Genomic DNA, 16,746 nt, shown 5'->3' with positions numbered 1-16,746 from the left:
ACTAGTAATTCCAGAGTCACATCAACCTATCAGGACACAACGACACCATTTCAGTGATTTAGTGTTGCGGGAAATTAAGCAACAACCTCTCCTGAGCTAAAGGAGTTAATAGCTCTCTGGCTGGCACTCACTTAAAGTTTATCCTTGTGCCTGCATCTCCCAGGCTGTAACTGCTGTTGCACTGAGAGAGCAGTGAGGAAATCTCTTCTGCTTCTTCCTTCCTAGCTACTTAAGGATGAACTCACCAGGCAATTCAGTTGTGATATCTCCTTGATTTTCAGTGGGGGCGTGTGTATCACTGTGTCTAGAAGTCTTGGAAAGCCCAGTTTATGTAGGCATGAATAGGTATTTGGATAATTTATTTTGTCTGAAGTCCATTGAAAGGTTAATTTTCTAGGTGATGGTGAAAGTGACTTATTGGTCACTTTTACCCCTCTGACATCAATTTACATTTGGAGTAGCATTGAGAGTTGTTGAAGAGAGCATGAGACAGGACTACAGAACGCTGGTTCATTCTAAAGCCAGTCTGATGATGAGGAATCTGTTGCCAGAGGCTGATTTCACAGTCATGCTTGGGAAATGTATGGATTCAAAGCTCATTCCTTCATTCATTCATTCTGTAAACCTGTATTGTAGACCTGTTTTTTGCTGAGCACTATTTGATGTATTGAAGAACAAGAGATAAACAGTTCTCAGGTTTTGCCCTCAAGGAATTCACATTCTAAAAAGGAAGGTAGACCTACTTATAAATAATTATGATGCAATCTGTTAATGATAATTATTACAACATTTTTGAGAAACAAAAGGATGCCTAATATCTTGCTTAGATAAGCTGGGAACAGGCTTCCTGGAGGTGATGCCATTTGAACGCATCAGATACTCATAAATAGATTGAAGGGTCTGCAGGGAGACAAAGGGGGAAGGCATTCTTAGCCTGGAAAACAGCAACAAAAGCAGGACATGATGGTGTAGGACTGGAATATTCCCAGGGCTGGGGAATCCATAACGAGTAACTGCTACTGTTGGAGCAAATCCTGATGATATTCTTCTTCCTCACATGTTCCCAGGAAACGCACACAATGTAGCTGTCACATTTATGTATTGGCTTGCAATGATTCATACTTGTTTAAACATTTTCCAACTCAGGATTTAAACTTAACTATAACAAAAAATTCATTGTTATGAGACAACCACCTGCCAATCTACAAAAAATATTCCTTTACCAAGAGAATTGGTCAAACAAGACTCAAAACACATACTCTGTTTTGTTCTAAGAACTACACCCTGCAGCTTAGGTCTGGGATGACCTCCAGGGAACAGCATAGGTTATATTTGTCTGGCTTGTAAGAAAATAACTCTACCAAAGTCCAAGTCCTCGGGTTCAGTGCACACCCATTCATTATCACAGAGTTGGGATTTATTTCTATGATCGTCCAAGATTTCTTCTTGATAAACTGGTGCTTCCAAGTACAGAAAACATTACATGAAAGACCTTTCCTTTACTCGTTCGGTTTAATTTTTCCCAGGGATTTACATTGCTCCTGAAGCACTACCAGAAGGTGACTGAATTTTTAGGTACAATTGGCATCTCCTGGAATCCTTATCACTGAGACCTTGTGAATTCTTGCACACGTTGGGATCATAAAACAACACTTTTTTTTCTGGCTGCAGAGCTTCAGAATTATCCCCCTCTTTTGTTTTTCAGATAGGAGCATGTGGATACATTGGAACATTGGTGCACAATAGTTGTTGGTTGATCCAAGCTTTCAGCCTGGCCTGCACAGTCAAAGGCTATCAAATGCGTAAGTATGAAAAGCAAGTGTGGAAGCAGAAAGGCAGAAGAGGGAGGATAGTTGTATTGTTCTAGTTTTAAAAGTGGGCCAAAGCACATAAAGATATAAAAGTGGGGTCAGTTATCTCCAGATGGAGGCTGTAGAACTGTAGTACGTTGTGAATCTATTGTCTATAACATGAGATGCCTTATGCTAAGCCTCTTTGATCATCTTCTTGAAACTTCTGAAATGCTGAGGACTTGGAGTCAGGGTCTGGAGATTGGATGTAGTGCTATAGTAACTCCCCAGACTTTTTGAGTCAAGATTAGGAAGGATTCCAGAAGCCCACTCAAACCTGCTGTTGCTCCACTTAAGGTCTTGGGGCATCAAGTAACTCTGACTTCAGTCTCCTCTTGTCCTCAGGAAGCTCAGAGAGCTTCAAGCTCAGGGAAACAGTTGGGAGAAGCATGAGGATTTCTAGAGTTAGACTCCTGCCGAGACAAAGGCAGAAGTGTCATTGCCACCACCCCGCCTCTTGCACCAGGACCAAGGACGACATCACACATGGTCTACCATGGCACCCAGAATGGGTGCAACTTGGACACAGTGCTCTCTCTATTTATTTATTATTATTTATCTATTTATCTATTTTTTAAAAAATATTTTGAGACAGGGTCTCTGTTACCCAGGCTGGACTACAGTGGCACAATCATAGCTCACCATAACCTTGAACTCCTAGGCTCCAGCAATCCTCCCACCTCTGCCTCCTGAGTAGCTGGGACCACAGTAGCTGCCTCCTGAGTAGCTGGGACCACAGTAGCTGCCTCCTGAGTAGCTGGGACCACAGTAGCTGCCTCCTGAGTAGCTGGGACCACAGTAGCTGCCTCCTGAGTAGCTGGGACCACAGTAGCTGCCTCCTGAGTAGCTGGGACCACAGTAGCTGCCTCCTGAGTAGCTGGGACCACAGTAGCTGCCTCCTGAGTAGCTGGGACCACAGTAGCTGCCTCCTGAGTAGCTGCACCACGATGTCTGGCTAATTTTTTAATTTTTTGTAGAGATGTTGCCCAGGTTGGTCTTGAACTCCTGGCCTCAAGCAGTCCTCCTGCCTCAGTCTCTCAAAATGCTGGGATTACAAGCATGAGTCACCACACCCGGTCTTTTTTAAAAAGATTAAATTTTTTTTATTATGTGGTTTCTATTTCAGGCTATATTTTGCCGAAGCCTCACTGGGACGTTGTTTTTCACTTAAGATAAGGCATATTATCGATACTCCTTCTAATAAGCCATGCTGTGTTCATTATTCTGCTGGTTACCCCTGGCTATAGCCCATTCCCAGAATGGGTGTTTTCTTTTGTATAAGAGCATTTCCACTGGCACTGGGACATTATTTCACTGTGGCCCTTGTTGGAGGTCCCTTTCTTCCTAAGAGAGAGAAATACTCAAGAGGCCTCCCATGTTAAAGGGGCCCTCCTGAGCCTTATAGTTTGAAGAGTTCACTGCATTGTCAGCCTTATGAATCAATGTTGATATTGGATTGGAAGCGTGTGACCTCCTTGTAAATAAATCAACTCATAAGTAAGTCAGAGCATCAGAATGCTGCTTTTATGCCTATATTTCCCAAGCCTGGCCATACCCCAGATTTTATAAAATGACAATGAAAATGGATGTTAATTTTAATTTGTGTTTTTCTACTGTTACCACAGCTGCTGCTAATTCACCCTGTACACTACCCAGTGGGGAAGCAGGAATCATTTGGGACAGCATATGTTTTGCCTTCCTCCTGCTGCAAAGAAGAGTTTTCATGAGTTATTATTTCCTACATGTTGTGGCTGATATAAAAGCTTCCCAGATTCTGGCATCAAGGTGGGTCGGGCCATGAAATCAGGCGGTTTCTCCCAGGAAACTTGCCTGAAATAATACTGCACTATAATTTCTGTCTGAGCTTCCTTCGAGAACCCACAAGAAGTTAAGAAATCCTTTCCAGAAAAACCAATCCAAGAAGAATTTAGCACAAGGCCTGTAAAATAGAATAGTAACAGGAAAGCCTATGTAACCATCAGACTTCACAAGGAGTGGGGGTGCCATGGAAGGCCAGAGGTTCCCTGGTCAATTGGAGCCCTTGCAGAATCCACCACTTCTCTAGAAGTGGCTCAGTCTGGTCTCAGACAAAACAGTAACGTGTGCCACATTGGTCTAGAGTTTAGTCCATCTTACACCTACCTCCCTCTACTAACCTGCTTTTCTTCTCTGAGCCACTGACACAATTTGCATTACTACCTATTTTTTCCCCTAGGCTCCATTCTTCTTCCAGTTTTTGCCCCTGCTCTTGTAAGTTTAGGAAAAAAGACTGGGGAGAGGTAATAAAGTGAAGTGCCCTGAGGTGGGGGTGGGTGTTGATGATTAGCTCTGTGGCCCCCAGCTGCTGTGTATGTTCCTCTCAGAAACTCAGACCTTGCCTAGGTCCCATCAGATGCTTGGTGTGAATAAGCTGATGGATACTGGGTTCTATTATATGAAATTACCAATATCTATCATTTGACTTGAGGTTCAGACTAATATATCTATGTTTACCTACAGTTTCGCTAGAGTCTGTTCTCTCTCTCTACCGTGATAAACGCAATATTTATTTCCAAGGTCCATTTATATCATGGCAGTTGTCAGCCTCTGTTACCTAACTTGGAGTCAAATAGAAAGAGGCCCTAGTCGAGGACTTGCAGTTAGTCAGAGGAGCCTTGTGGCACGCCCAGCCCTCATTCCGTGGATGACAATGACTTTATGTACTGCATTGCCCTGGAATTCATTGTTATAATCATTTTCTAATACCCAGGACATTATTTTCAGAGCAGAATACAATGTTTCATTCCAATAGTAACCTTATTTACCTGTATATAAACAGCTGGTATTTTTGCAGGTAAATGCATCTTGTTTGCCTTTCCCAAAACCTTTGGTCTGTAGAGGTCCTTATATAACCTATCTGATGAACTTCCACTTGAAAACAGTCTTCCTCAGACTGCTAAGGCAATGTGCTCTCCTAATTTCCCTTTTTCCTTTGTGGTTCAGGCTTCTAGGTCTTTTTTGCAACCTCTTTCTTTGCCCATCTCTCAAACGTGAATGTTCCCCAGTGTCTTTTTCCCGAAGTTGTCTGTCACAATGATTTAGAAATCATGCCCATCATGTTATAATAAGAAAGATAACAGTGGTTCAGAGTACAGTTCATGCCTATTAAAGAAAAGCCATGAGTTGATCAATAAGCATTGAACTCATAATAGTGTGTCCAAAGAATTCACATTCATTCATTCACTTTTTCACTGCCTACTCTTGTTACAAAGAGGTGATGCTCACCTCTGCCCTCACAGAGCTCACAGAGTAGCAGGAAAGTGGCACATGGGCAAGCAATTCTACTACAGTACACCTGGTATCGTCTCAGTCCATTTGGGCAGACATAACAAAAATACCATAAAGTAGGTGGTCTATAAAGAGTATACACTCAATTCTTACAGTTCCACAGGCTGGAAAGTCCAACATCAAGGTTTGAGCAGATTCAGTGTCGGCCAAGGGCCCACTGCCTCATAGATGGCCATCTTCCCACTGCATCCTATTTTGGTGGAAGGGGCAAGAGACCTCCCTTGGGCTTCTTTTATAAAGATAGTATTCCCATTCATGAGGGCTCTGCTTTCCCACTCAATCAACTCCAAAAGGCCTCACTCCTGTCCATCACCTTGGGAGTCAGGACTTCCACGTGTGAATTGTAGGGGATGCAGACATTCAGATGACAGCAGGTGTGATGGTAGGAGACACTCAAGGAGCCGTAAGACCACATCAAGGGAATATAACCAGCTGCAGGGGCGTGAACCAGGTGGCCTTCCATTCCCAGTGCAGGCTGAAGGATAAAGAGGAGTTAGTCAGAGGAGAAGGCAGGGGAAGCAGCCCAGTGAAGCTACAGAGGGAAGTAGCCATCAGAAGCTCACAGTGACTGCGGCACTGAGATTGGAAGATGAGGACAGTGAGTGGTGAGTGATAAGCTCCAGGCCAGGAGAGGCCAGGTCCTCGGGGGGCTATCAGCCCGGATTATGTCTTTAGAAATACTCCCACAGTCTTAGAAAGGCCTTGCAGTGTTTAAACAAGCAAGTAGTATGCCTGTATTTGCATTTCAGGAAGCTCACTCTGTTTGTGGTATGGAGAATAGATGGGTATAGGCAGCGCTGTAGGCAGAGAGACAGCTAAGCAGCTGCTATGATAATCCAGGGTAGGGATAGCAGCTAGACCAGGATAGGATCACTGAGAAAGATATTCCAGAGGCAAAATAGGCACAGCTGGAAAACTGCTTGGAAGGAAGGGAGACAGTGACAGAAAGGGAAGCATGGAGGGTGATGTGCCCAGGATTCTGGCTTAGCCAAATGGTGGTGCCAGTCCCAAATATAGGAATTCAAAGAGGGAGAGAAGACTGACCGCAGTTGTGGAGTTGTAGGTCTCATGGGCACATGAAACTCAGCCAGTTGGGAATTCCAGTGGCCAGCTGCGTGGACAGGCCTGGAGAAGTGAGGAGATGGAGTGCCACCATCACACAGATAGTACTGAAGGAGGTGAGTTGCAGCTGCTGAGAGGGAGTGTGAGAAATGAGAAGAGAACCCTGGGGAACATTCAGGTTTGAGAGATGGGCAAAGAAAGAGGTTGTAAAAAAGACCAAGCAGCCTGAGCCACAAAGAAAAAAGGAAAACTAGGAGAGCATGTTGCCTTAGGAGACTGAGGAAGATTCTTTCCAAGTGGAAGTCCATCAGGTAGGTTATATAAGGACAAAAATAACAACTGAACATTGAAATCGGTGACCTTGACAGTGGGGTCAAAGCCAGACAGCAGCAAGCAGAGGTGGGAGTTGTAAAGGCTTAGAGACATGACCGCAAGACATCTGACTGTGAAGGGGGAGTGATGTAAGTCCCTACATAGGAAAATGTGGGATGTGGTGGTGTGTGGGTTTTCTTTTTCATTTTTTTAAGGTTAGCAATACTTGAGCACATTTGCACGTTGATGGACAGAATTTGGTACTGATGGAGAGGTTGGAAATGCAAGAAGAGAGGAAGAAGCAGGAATTTCATGTCCCCCAGGCTATGGATGGGGAAGGGACCTGGAGCACAAGGCAGGCCTAGTCAGACAAAGGGTACCTCTTCCACTGTCCCTGCAGGGCAGGACACCTGTGGGAGGGATGGTGCAGGAAACTGAGCAACTTACTGCCTTAAGATTTGTGTTCCCTCTGGGAAGCAGGAAGCTAGGTCATTTACTAGGAGTGAAAAACCACTCCACAGACTTCAAGACTTGAGAAAAGCGTAGCAGAGTTTGAAACAGCCACTGTAGAGAAGCAGAAGACTTTCCAAGGAGTCAGGGGCTCTGCAGAGAACCATCTACCCAGGCAGGTGTTTTTTCCAGCAGCTGCCAACAGCCCCTCAGGACAGGGTGGGCACAATGTCAGCTTCCTACAGATTTGGGATTTGTGAAGCATGTAACAGTGTGACACAGTTGAGAATGTGAAGAAGGTTGAGGAGATTTATGGAGACACTGAAGTTGACCTGAGAAGTGAGAAAGAACAGAAGGGAGTGGAAGGACAGGAAGAAGAGGATCAGGGACAGGAGACTAGATGTCCCACAGATGGAGCAGGAACTGGCCTTCACATAGTCCCTGAAGGAATCCCCAGTTTCTGCTCATTGGGTAGAAAATGAATCGGAATGTACCCTTTTTGCAAATTTCTCCTCTTGTTATAATTACAATAAGGTCAGGTGAGAATGCTTTACTGAAGTCTAACCTTCAGCGGGACAGGTTTGAAGAGGCTCGTGAGTGTCAATGTCTTGGAGAATACGAAACACTTTCTCTTCACTGATCTTCACCACCGGGCTTGTGAGCAGCCCCTTCACTCCCAGGGGGAAGGCTGTGCCCTGTTCGCCCAGTGGGAAAGGCTTCTAGAAGGGGCCTTGTTGACTCCTCCTCCCAGCCAGGAAACTACAAGCAGTTGCCCTTAAGAGATGTTATGTTTTCTAAGCCTCAGTAATAATTTTCAGGAAAAGATGAACAACAATGGCAAGAATATTGACTTGTTCATGTTTCCACTTTCCCTTTAGAGGAGCTGAACTTTTCCAGGCCACAATTGTAAAAGCTGTTAAGGCAAGAATTGAGGAAGAGAAGAAGTCCATGGACCAGCTGAAGCGACAGTAAGGATGCTATTGATGCTCATCCTCCTTCCGTCTTCTGATTGTGTGACCACATTCAGCTGGCGCTCCACTCTTGGGGAGCCTCAAACCCCTGAAAAATATATATGTATGGACTTTCACAACTTCCTATTTATTTATTCTTGTGCGGGGGCAATTGCTTATGCCAGTAGGCTGAAAGTGAAAGCAGTTTAACACAAAGATTGCTCCAGCATGGTGGGGTGGGCGCTATCTTGCAGAGGACCAGGGATCATTGCTAGCTCAGTGACTTACTTTAGAACCTTGAACAGGTCATTTAAGTTCTCTAAATTTGAGTTTTCTGTTTTAAAATTAGGGCTCACAATTCTGCCTTCCTGGATTTTTGTAAAGATTAAACTAGCTAATGAATGACACAGGGTCTTGCTCAGTGCCAAGTACTTGATATAAGCATCCATTACATCTAAGGGAGTAAATGTGGAGTCAGCTTTGGAAGCATAGTTTTAGATAATATCATCCAGTCTCTTTGGAAAGAAACTGATGACCCTGGTATTAGATGACTTAGAGTCAACACTAACTAGAGGCAGCACTAGAAATATAAGCCAGAGTTCTTTATATCCCATCTAAAGTTTTTCCCACCATCCCATTCTGGATGGGCCAAGGGGTGGACTGACTCCACTCCGGAGACTTGGGAATTCCATGGAAAATAATCTTCTTAGAGTGAAATTTCCAGCAATGATGGAACCTCTGAGAACTGTTTGGGGACCAGGTTTAAAAGGTGATGGCCGTGGAATTATAGGCCTAGACACTTTCCCCAAGCAAATGGAGACACCATTTGCCCACTGGGAAAGTTCTCTAAGTTTGCTAAGGCAGTTTTATCTCATTCTGACCTTATTTCCCAGCTTTTTTTTCCCAAGCAGAAATATTTCTTAGTATAAATTAGATTATTCCACAGCATTATTATTTTCATAAAGACATAAGTTATATATAAAAATTATAATGTAAATGCGATATGGTACAACTGTTTTTATTGGTGTTTCTAGTTATCCAAATCAGGTATAAAAGAATAACAAATTTGGACTCATGTTTAGAATATGTTCCTAATTTCCCATAAGTGAGGTCTATTACTGTAATTCTCTTTGCTAAATCTTTCCATTTGTTTAAGAATCCAAAACTTGGGAGAATAAAGGACTTGTATTTCATAATATGCCATGTTCAAATTGGCTATGATACAAGATGTGAGCGGACATCAAATATAGCTTACCTAACTTTAGCATAATCATTATTGATCATATTATTAAGACTAGCATCTATGCAGTGCCAAATAACATGGGAATACACACCCAAACACACACACACACACACACACACACATACGTATATAAAAGAAAGGAGATCCTTGTTGCTAATGAGCAACCATTTTACAATTCACAAGTATTCCAAAGTAATTTGTCCACTAATTTAGCTATATACATAACAGCGTAAGTCCAAAGTACTGACCACATGAGAACAATGAATATGTTCTTGGCATTACTAATGTTATTTTACTTTATAGGATGGATCGCATCAAGGCCAGGCAACAGAAATATAAAAAGGGTAAGGAGAGGATGCTGAGCTTGACCCAGGAGCCAGGGGAAGGCCAGGACGTGCAAAAACTCTCTGAAGAGGATGATGAAAGTACGTCAAGACATTTTCCTCTTATTCAAGTATTAACATTGAATAATAGCATGATGTTGAGCAGGGCTGTAAAATAACATTACTTTTTATTCTGCTGAGATTATTGATACACTTTTTTGATTCAGCAAGCTTTATTTTCCCATTGTGAATGGATATATTCATTAGTTTCATAAAGTATGTATTTGATAAATCAATTACTTTACAAGTATCTATTCTTCAGCAAGATAGCTTTAACGAATACATAACCTAGCTTTTGTTCCACAGACATGTGTTTCTGCAGTAGCTTGGCAGGATTTGGCTTAATTTGTTTCTTTTTTTGTTTTGTTTTGTTTTGTTTTGTTTTTGAGACGGAGTCTTGCTCTGTCCCCCAGGCTGGAGTGCAGTGGCGAGATCTCGGCTCACCGCAAGCTCCGCCTCCCAGGTTCACGCCATTCTCCTGCCTCAGCCTCCAGAGTAGCTGGGACTACAGGGGCCCGCCACCACGCCCGGTTAATTTTTTTGTATTTTTAGTAGAGACGGGGTTTCACCGTGTTAGCACGATGGTCTCGATCTCCTGACCTCGTGATCCGCCCGCCTTGGCCTCCCAAAGTGCTGGGATTACAGGCGTGAGCCACTGAGCCCGGCCCGCTTAATTTGTTTCTTTAAGGGATATATTTCCGATATACAGTATACTGTTATCTTTTATTTCTATAAATTTTATATGGAAATGAAATATGTATGTGTATTTTATGTGGCACCTGACTATTGGTACCTAAAATATCATTCAGTTGTTGCCTGCTCAAATGAAACTTACCATGAAATATATATTGATTATGTCTAATTATAGATTTATTATATCAGATTAAAGTTTAAAGGATCTTTTATAGATGCTTGCATGCTTCTCTATGTGAATGGAATGGAGAAATAATGCATGATATTTTCCCAGTGCATAGTATCTATTCATGACCAGGAAATTTATATTTTCCAGCCATGCATTAAAATAATCACAAGAAAAAATTCTGCTTATTGTAATTTATGTACTTTAACAAATTATTTGCCAGTAAATGATTCTGTAAAATTTGGGGGATGCTTCCTTTCTGTTAATACAATGGAATATTCAATGTGAGATGTATTTTTACAGATAATCCTTTCTTTTTTATATGTCTTTATATGCCCTCAGTCACTAAAAAGAAAGTGAAAATGTAGCGTACTGTTAAAAGAACAATTAGTATTTATCTTGTGAAATTGACTGTTAATACATGTATATTTTTCAGATTCAGTATAGTTCCTTTACCTGACCTCTGATATACTTTTGCAATTTATCTAGATTTGACAATTGAGTTGTTAAAGCGTGGTTTTCAAAATTTGTTTTCTCACTTTATACGATTAATATGTGGACGTATTTTATTTTAGGAGAAGCAGACAAACAGAAAGCCAAGGGCAAAAAAAAGCAGTGGTGGCGGCCTTGGGTTGATCATGCTTCCAGTAGGTTTTCTCGATCCTCTTACAACCTCATCGACTCTAACCCTTATATCCTTGACCAGAATTCAGGCATTCCCATGACCCATTTGTTCCATGCATGGTTTGATCCTTGTGACTTGATAGGGGGTCGGAGTGTAGGAAAATTTCAATGTCAGTGGGTCTTTGAGCCCGGGGTCCAATTCTTCCAGAGACATCAGCACAGACATTCCTGTGCTGGCTGTAGAAAGCCAAACACGTGGCTTATAGACTCTAGAGCACAATTTATGGGCTCAGAAAGGGAAGAAGAATTGAATATTATATTGCCCAATTCTGAGGTCGAGAGCCCTATTCACGTACGTATTTTATGGCTAAATACCCTTACTAAAAATGAGCTTGGGCTCCACCTTGGACTCTGATTTAAGGATGATCATTCTATTCAAAGGGTCAGTGACCCTTTCTCTGTAAGGCACTAGGCATGGATGCCAGTGAGCCTCCCCTCCCCTCATTCCCACAGCTTTGATTTTATTTGCATTTAAGGATTTTTGGCAATTTATTAAATAGAAAGATGAGGGATAACTTAAAATGCACTCACTTTCTTACTTCGCCTCCTCCCCAATTTCAAAAAGGCACTCCAAATTCCAATGCCCACATGTGGCACAGACTTCAAGCCACCTGATGCTCAGAGACGACCAATGAACAGCAAAAACCAGAAAACTATTTTTAAGAGCAGATCCTGATAGCCACATAGAATGCAGTGTGTTTCCGTCTTGATCATAAAGATGAATGAGGAATTCTGAAACTCAGTGGCTATATTTGCTCTGCTTAGCAAAGAAAATATCACTATAGGTCAATGGCATTATAGTGGAATGACCCATTCCAATCCAGTCCTCTTTAAATTTCTTAGAATATTGAATAATTATTATTTTGCAAGTTACGTATAATGTCGTCTTCAGTCTTTTATATCTTATGCGATGTCTCCATACTTGTAGCTAATCTAATTGGACAAGGAATATCACTGAGACAAATAATGTCACACAGTTGTAGGAGTGAATCTACTAGGAGGATATTTAGAATCACTAGGAAATCAAATAAAGTAGAACTTCTTCCCATACCTAATTATTGGTTTCACATAGATCTGACGTTGGCCTCTCTCTCCCAAGACATAATTTTCTAAATTGGAAAGCTAGTTTAATAAAGCAATATTTGAAATTTGCTTGATATATCTGGATGTAATCAAATTTAATCCTAAATATTGAATTTCAACATTATGACAAAAAAAGAAAAACACAAGATTATAAAGAGTTTTATTTAATTTTCTCCCCAAGTCCAAAGACAAAAGATTCCAGTCGGAGTCCAATGTGACTCTTCTATTTACTGTTCAGGGCATGACAGTCACGCTAACAATCTGGTAAATGCAGTGCACAAATGCCTATTTCTATCAAGTCACAAGTAAACTGTGCTTGTCTTTATGTTTTTAAAGGGCCTCTGCTAATTTAGAGAGACCTATCCATTTCAAAATTGTGTCATATTGAATGTTTTTTCACTTCACCTGGGGTAAATTCCCACTGCGGTCATTGTGGTTGCTTTTCCTTTCCTCATCTAAAAATCTCATTTGCAAAGGAATTGGATATGGTCTTTGATAACTATCTTACAACTTGTAATAATTTAAAGAACTTCCTATGAAGGTTGTTGACTTTAGATTTTCTGGTTCATTTCACCCTCATTATATCAAGTTATTGAAGATTGATGTTAAACTACGTGTGCCTTGTTACAAAACCTTATGATGCAATAATGCAGAAATGTGTGTAATTCATAGTTTGGAATCATATTCAGACTGTGGTGTTAAATTTTTTGCTGCAAAATGTATTTCTTTTTACAAGCGAATGAAGAATGAAAGGGAAAGAATGTGTGCTGTATTGTTGTGTCTATGATGAGTTCCAGAATTTATCTTTAGATCTGGAAGTACTTTGTTCGAAGCCCTTAATTTGATCTTTTGAGTAACTGGGCTTTCAAACAGCTATTTCTTAGAGAAGCCAAGTGTAAGAATTAGTGTAGTTGGATACACATGTGTAAATCTATTGACAATACAAAAACGTTGCTATGTTCTTGATGTTATTGGTAAGCAGTGAAGATTTTAGCATGGTCTGTATAGGGACAAATCTCCTACTTCCATACCTATGTACACACACAAGATTGCATTATTGCTGTTCAATGATACCTTCCATTCCAATACTGTATGTTTCAATATTGGTTCAGTACTGCCTAAATTAATACCAAGCTTTATCTTATTGATAAATATCTGAAACAGACGGCCAAGTTCTGAGGATAAAAGTAGTGGAATTTAAAAAGTTAATTTCAAACTTAGTAATTTAGCAGTAACATCAACATCCATGATATGTATGTGGACACAGGCTGGAGTCAGGTTCGCCACCTGAGCTAACAAACACGTGTGTAAGAGCTTTTCTACTCACCATTTAACAGATGGCATGAATGAAAATATGCTCTGTTATTTTCCTAGTTTCATTTCAATAACATTTTATAAGGAAATAAGAGACTTTTTTTACATTTTCTTTTTTATTATGTGATAATTCCACTAGATCACATAAATATCGGTGGTTTCTAATGGTAAAATCAATGTTACCACTGCTTGAGATGAACACCTTTTGAACTTGTCCATATGAATAAAAGTTATCGAAGGTATGATTGAATACAATTTAAGCTAATGTTGATTTTGGAACCTATAATGAGGGTAAAATGCTCTATCTTATAATAGTCTGTGTTTTCCCAAATGACCACGTGATGTAGAGTCCACATCACTTTCCTGCGAGTCTCTCGGCTTATGTGAAGGCATTACTTTAATGGTCTTCTTCACTGTCAAATGTAATGCTGTAACTTTGGTTTGTTCTTGCTTATTCTTACTTGTGTTGTATTGCATTTATTTCCTAAGGCCTGGACCCAGTACTCTGGGCCTGGTTCTTTCTTCAAAATGAAAATAACAAATGACAGTGCTTCTGTTCAAGGATATAAGGCCCAATTCACCCACTCTGTATCTTCACGAATGGAGGCTTCAGATTTTTCTGAAATCGTGGGCAAAATTACTTAACTTTTGGCCATGTGAAGTGATATTCAAGCAACTAATTTTAAACAAGCCAAGGTTTTCCATTACCTTACAATGTATAGGCCCAAAAGATAACTTAAGATCACAATATGTCATCCAAAAGATGCCTGAGCATTTGAAAACCTGAATATAATTTGAAAATATGTTTTCCTGCAATGATGGGACATTGCTTGTAGCATCAGAAATGTATATGTTGGGCCTCTTTTCTCTGGTAGACTTTAAATAATGATCAAACTGATAAAGATTTAATTTATAAAATTTCCTTAAATCTCTGTATGTTGTAGTTTTCTCTGCTCCTAACTCTTGACTCAGGCATTTTATGTTCTTGCAGGGAAAGTATCAGACAAGGCAAAGACAGTCCATACTGTTTGTGCTTTGTGTCTGGTGGTCAGTAGAGTGCTCCTCAAATTTCAGAAAGCTGCTGGGGAGTTCCTTGTTGACCAGAAGCCTAGCAGTTGTAAACCCTATGGACCCTGTCTGCCATTCTCAGTCTGTCTTAGGGCTATGACACGTAGAAGCAGCCAGAGCGCTGTTGGTGGTGGTGTTTTTGTTGTTACTGTCGTTGTTGTTGTGTTGTGTTGTTTTCAATGTTACCTGCCCATTTCATCCTCATGGCAGTGTGTGGGTGTTTTTTTTTTTTTTTTTTTTCAAATGTCTTGCCATGTATGTTTTGTCCCTTGTGTTACATGTGGAGAAGTCAGGTCTGCACAGTATAAAGTGAAGGAGGAGGTTGGTGACACTGACCTTGGTCCTGAATCGTCCTGATTGGCTTATCTGCAACGGTTTGGGCCCATTCAGACAAAGCCTAATCCTCCACCTCACTTTGACCTTGTCTGAAGACCAAAATTGCTGTATTTTGAAATGATAGTGTTCAGTTATTTTGGTCATCTAGGTAACAAAACTGGCTGCTGCAGAGTTGATCTGCTTCATCTATGTAAAATTTACAGTGAAGAAGGGAGAACATACCAGATTCACCCTGTAGTGGCCAATTCTCTTATATGGCAAAGACAAGGCCTCATACTCTGTAGACCCAACATGCCAACACCATGTAGCATTAGCCGAAGATGAGTTCTCTTCATCTCGTGTGTTTTCCTCTCTGCCAACATCTTTTGTTGTGGTTCTCTTATGGACAATTTGTGTATCTTTAGGGGACATTTCATTAATAAGCCCCCAATTTCCTTATACGTCTTTCAAGAAATGAGTGAATATTTTGTTTTGCTTAGTGGTCAGGAGTGGAGATTATTATTTGTTTGAAACGGATAGTGAAGAGGAGGAAGAGGAAGAATTAAAGAAGGAAGATGAAGAACCTCCACGAAGGTCAGCATTCCAGGTAATTATGGGGAAAATCATTCCTTTGCTAGTTGGAAGAGCTTTTCTTATTGACAGACCTTCATTGCAGGCCTGGACACCTCCTGTCATATTCATATGTCATAGCTCCCCGAAGCTTCTGGTTTACATCTGCAATTCTTTATTTCTGATTAAATTGTAATGATGCCTGCTTCCAGCAACACCGTAATTAGTATCAAGCAAGAACCATGTACAGGCCAGGTTTTCATTCACTTGCACCGAAACAGTTCCTGATACTATAAACAAAAAATAAAGCTTCGTTGGGTGAACTCAGTGTTTTTCTTGCAAGCAGGAAGTGAAAAAGACTTCTCTGGCATTGCATTGGATTGCTTGAATGGACTTACATTTCAATATGTGAGATAGGCGATAATGAAAACAAAATCCTTGCTTTGTTTTGGAGCAAATGATCATTTAAATGTTGCTTCAGAGTTTGAAAACTGTTTCATATGTATTGCTAAAGATTTGAGAATGTATTGAACTAGTAATAAAAATATGTGGCACAGTTCTGGTTTTTTCAGCTTAGCTACCTTTCTGTTTTAGAACCTGCTGTCCCATTCTCAGCTATGGCTCATCAGCCTAATGTAGCATATTGAGTGAATGTGAATCAATGCTTGTTAAAGATGAGGCTTTGTCATTAGAGTTATGTATGGGATGAAAATTGGTCTGTGTTTCTTTTATCAATTAACTACATACTAGGGCTGTTATTTCCCATTTGTTTTCCTATGAGGCACATAGAATGATGTCCATCAAGCCACATGATATGCCCATGATAAGGCCTTCGTCAGTTTTTTGGCCAGGCCTTCTCAAGTGGGTGGGGCCCATCCATGCTTGTTTCCCAGTGCCATTGAAAAACTGAATTCTCCATAGAGACACCTTGAGCTGATGCTTTCTTTCTTCCCCCATTGCTTCTTGTGTCTGTTTCTTCATGACCGGGTTTTTATGCATGTTTGTAACTGGCTTATCAAATACTAATGACTTAACTCATTTATTTTTATTTGAAAGAGTTTTATTCTAACCACCACTCATCGTGCACCCAAGGAGAGAACATGAACATCTTCACTATGTTGGATGGATTACATGCAATGATTGACTATTTTCTTTATTCCTAACTTACAAGCAGAGCACATTTCATTCTAGCTTCAGTGACTGGCATCTTTTAACCTAGTTGGTGTAACTGTAGAGACAAATTCATGCTGACATCATATATTAAATTACTAGTTTT

At 40.7% G+C, this 16,746-nt stretch overlaps 1 protein-coding gene across 12 annotated transcripts in view; it reads left to right on the top strand.

Annotated features, from left to right (window-relative positions):
• Positions 1 to 16,746, top strand: part of PIEZO2 (piezo type mechanosensitive ion channel component 2) — a 474,768-nt gene that overhangs the window by 393,186 nt on the left and 64,836 nt on the right. For all 12 annotated transcript variants that reach the window (XM_024235892.3, XM_063716831.1, XM_054538165.2 and 9 more), the window contains 6 exons: positions 1,706 to 1,802; positions 3,476 to 3,635; positions 7,880 to 7,969; positions 9,498 to 9,619; positions 11,012 to 11,083; positions 15,401 to 15,507. In XM_024235892.3, the coding sequence (XP_024091660.3) occupies positions 1,706 to 1,802; positions 3,476 to 3,635; positions 7,880 to 7,969; positions 9,498 to 9,619; positions 11,012 to 11,083; positions 15,401 to 15,507 (648 nt within the window). The remainder of the gene's footprint in view (positions 1 to 1,705; positions 1,803 to 3,475; positions 3,636 to 7,879; positions 7,970 to 9,497; positions 9,620 to 11,011; positions 11,084 to 15,400; positions 15,508 to 16,746) is intronic.

The sequence above is a fragment of the Pongo abelii genome, chromosome 17 (assembly GCF_028885655.2).
Source record: "Pongo abelii isolate AG06213 chromosome 17, NHGRI_mPonAbe1-v2.0_pri, whole genome shotgun sequence".
NCBI lineage: Eukaryota > Metazoa > Chordata > Mammalia > Primates > Hominidae > Pongo > Pongo abelii.
This window is presented reverse-complemented; position numbering and strand designations above follow the sequence as displayed.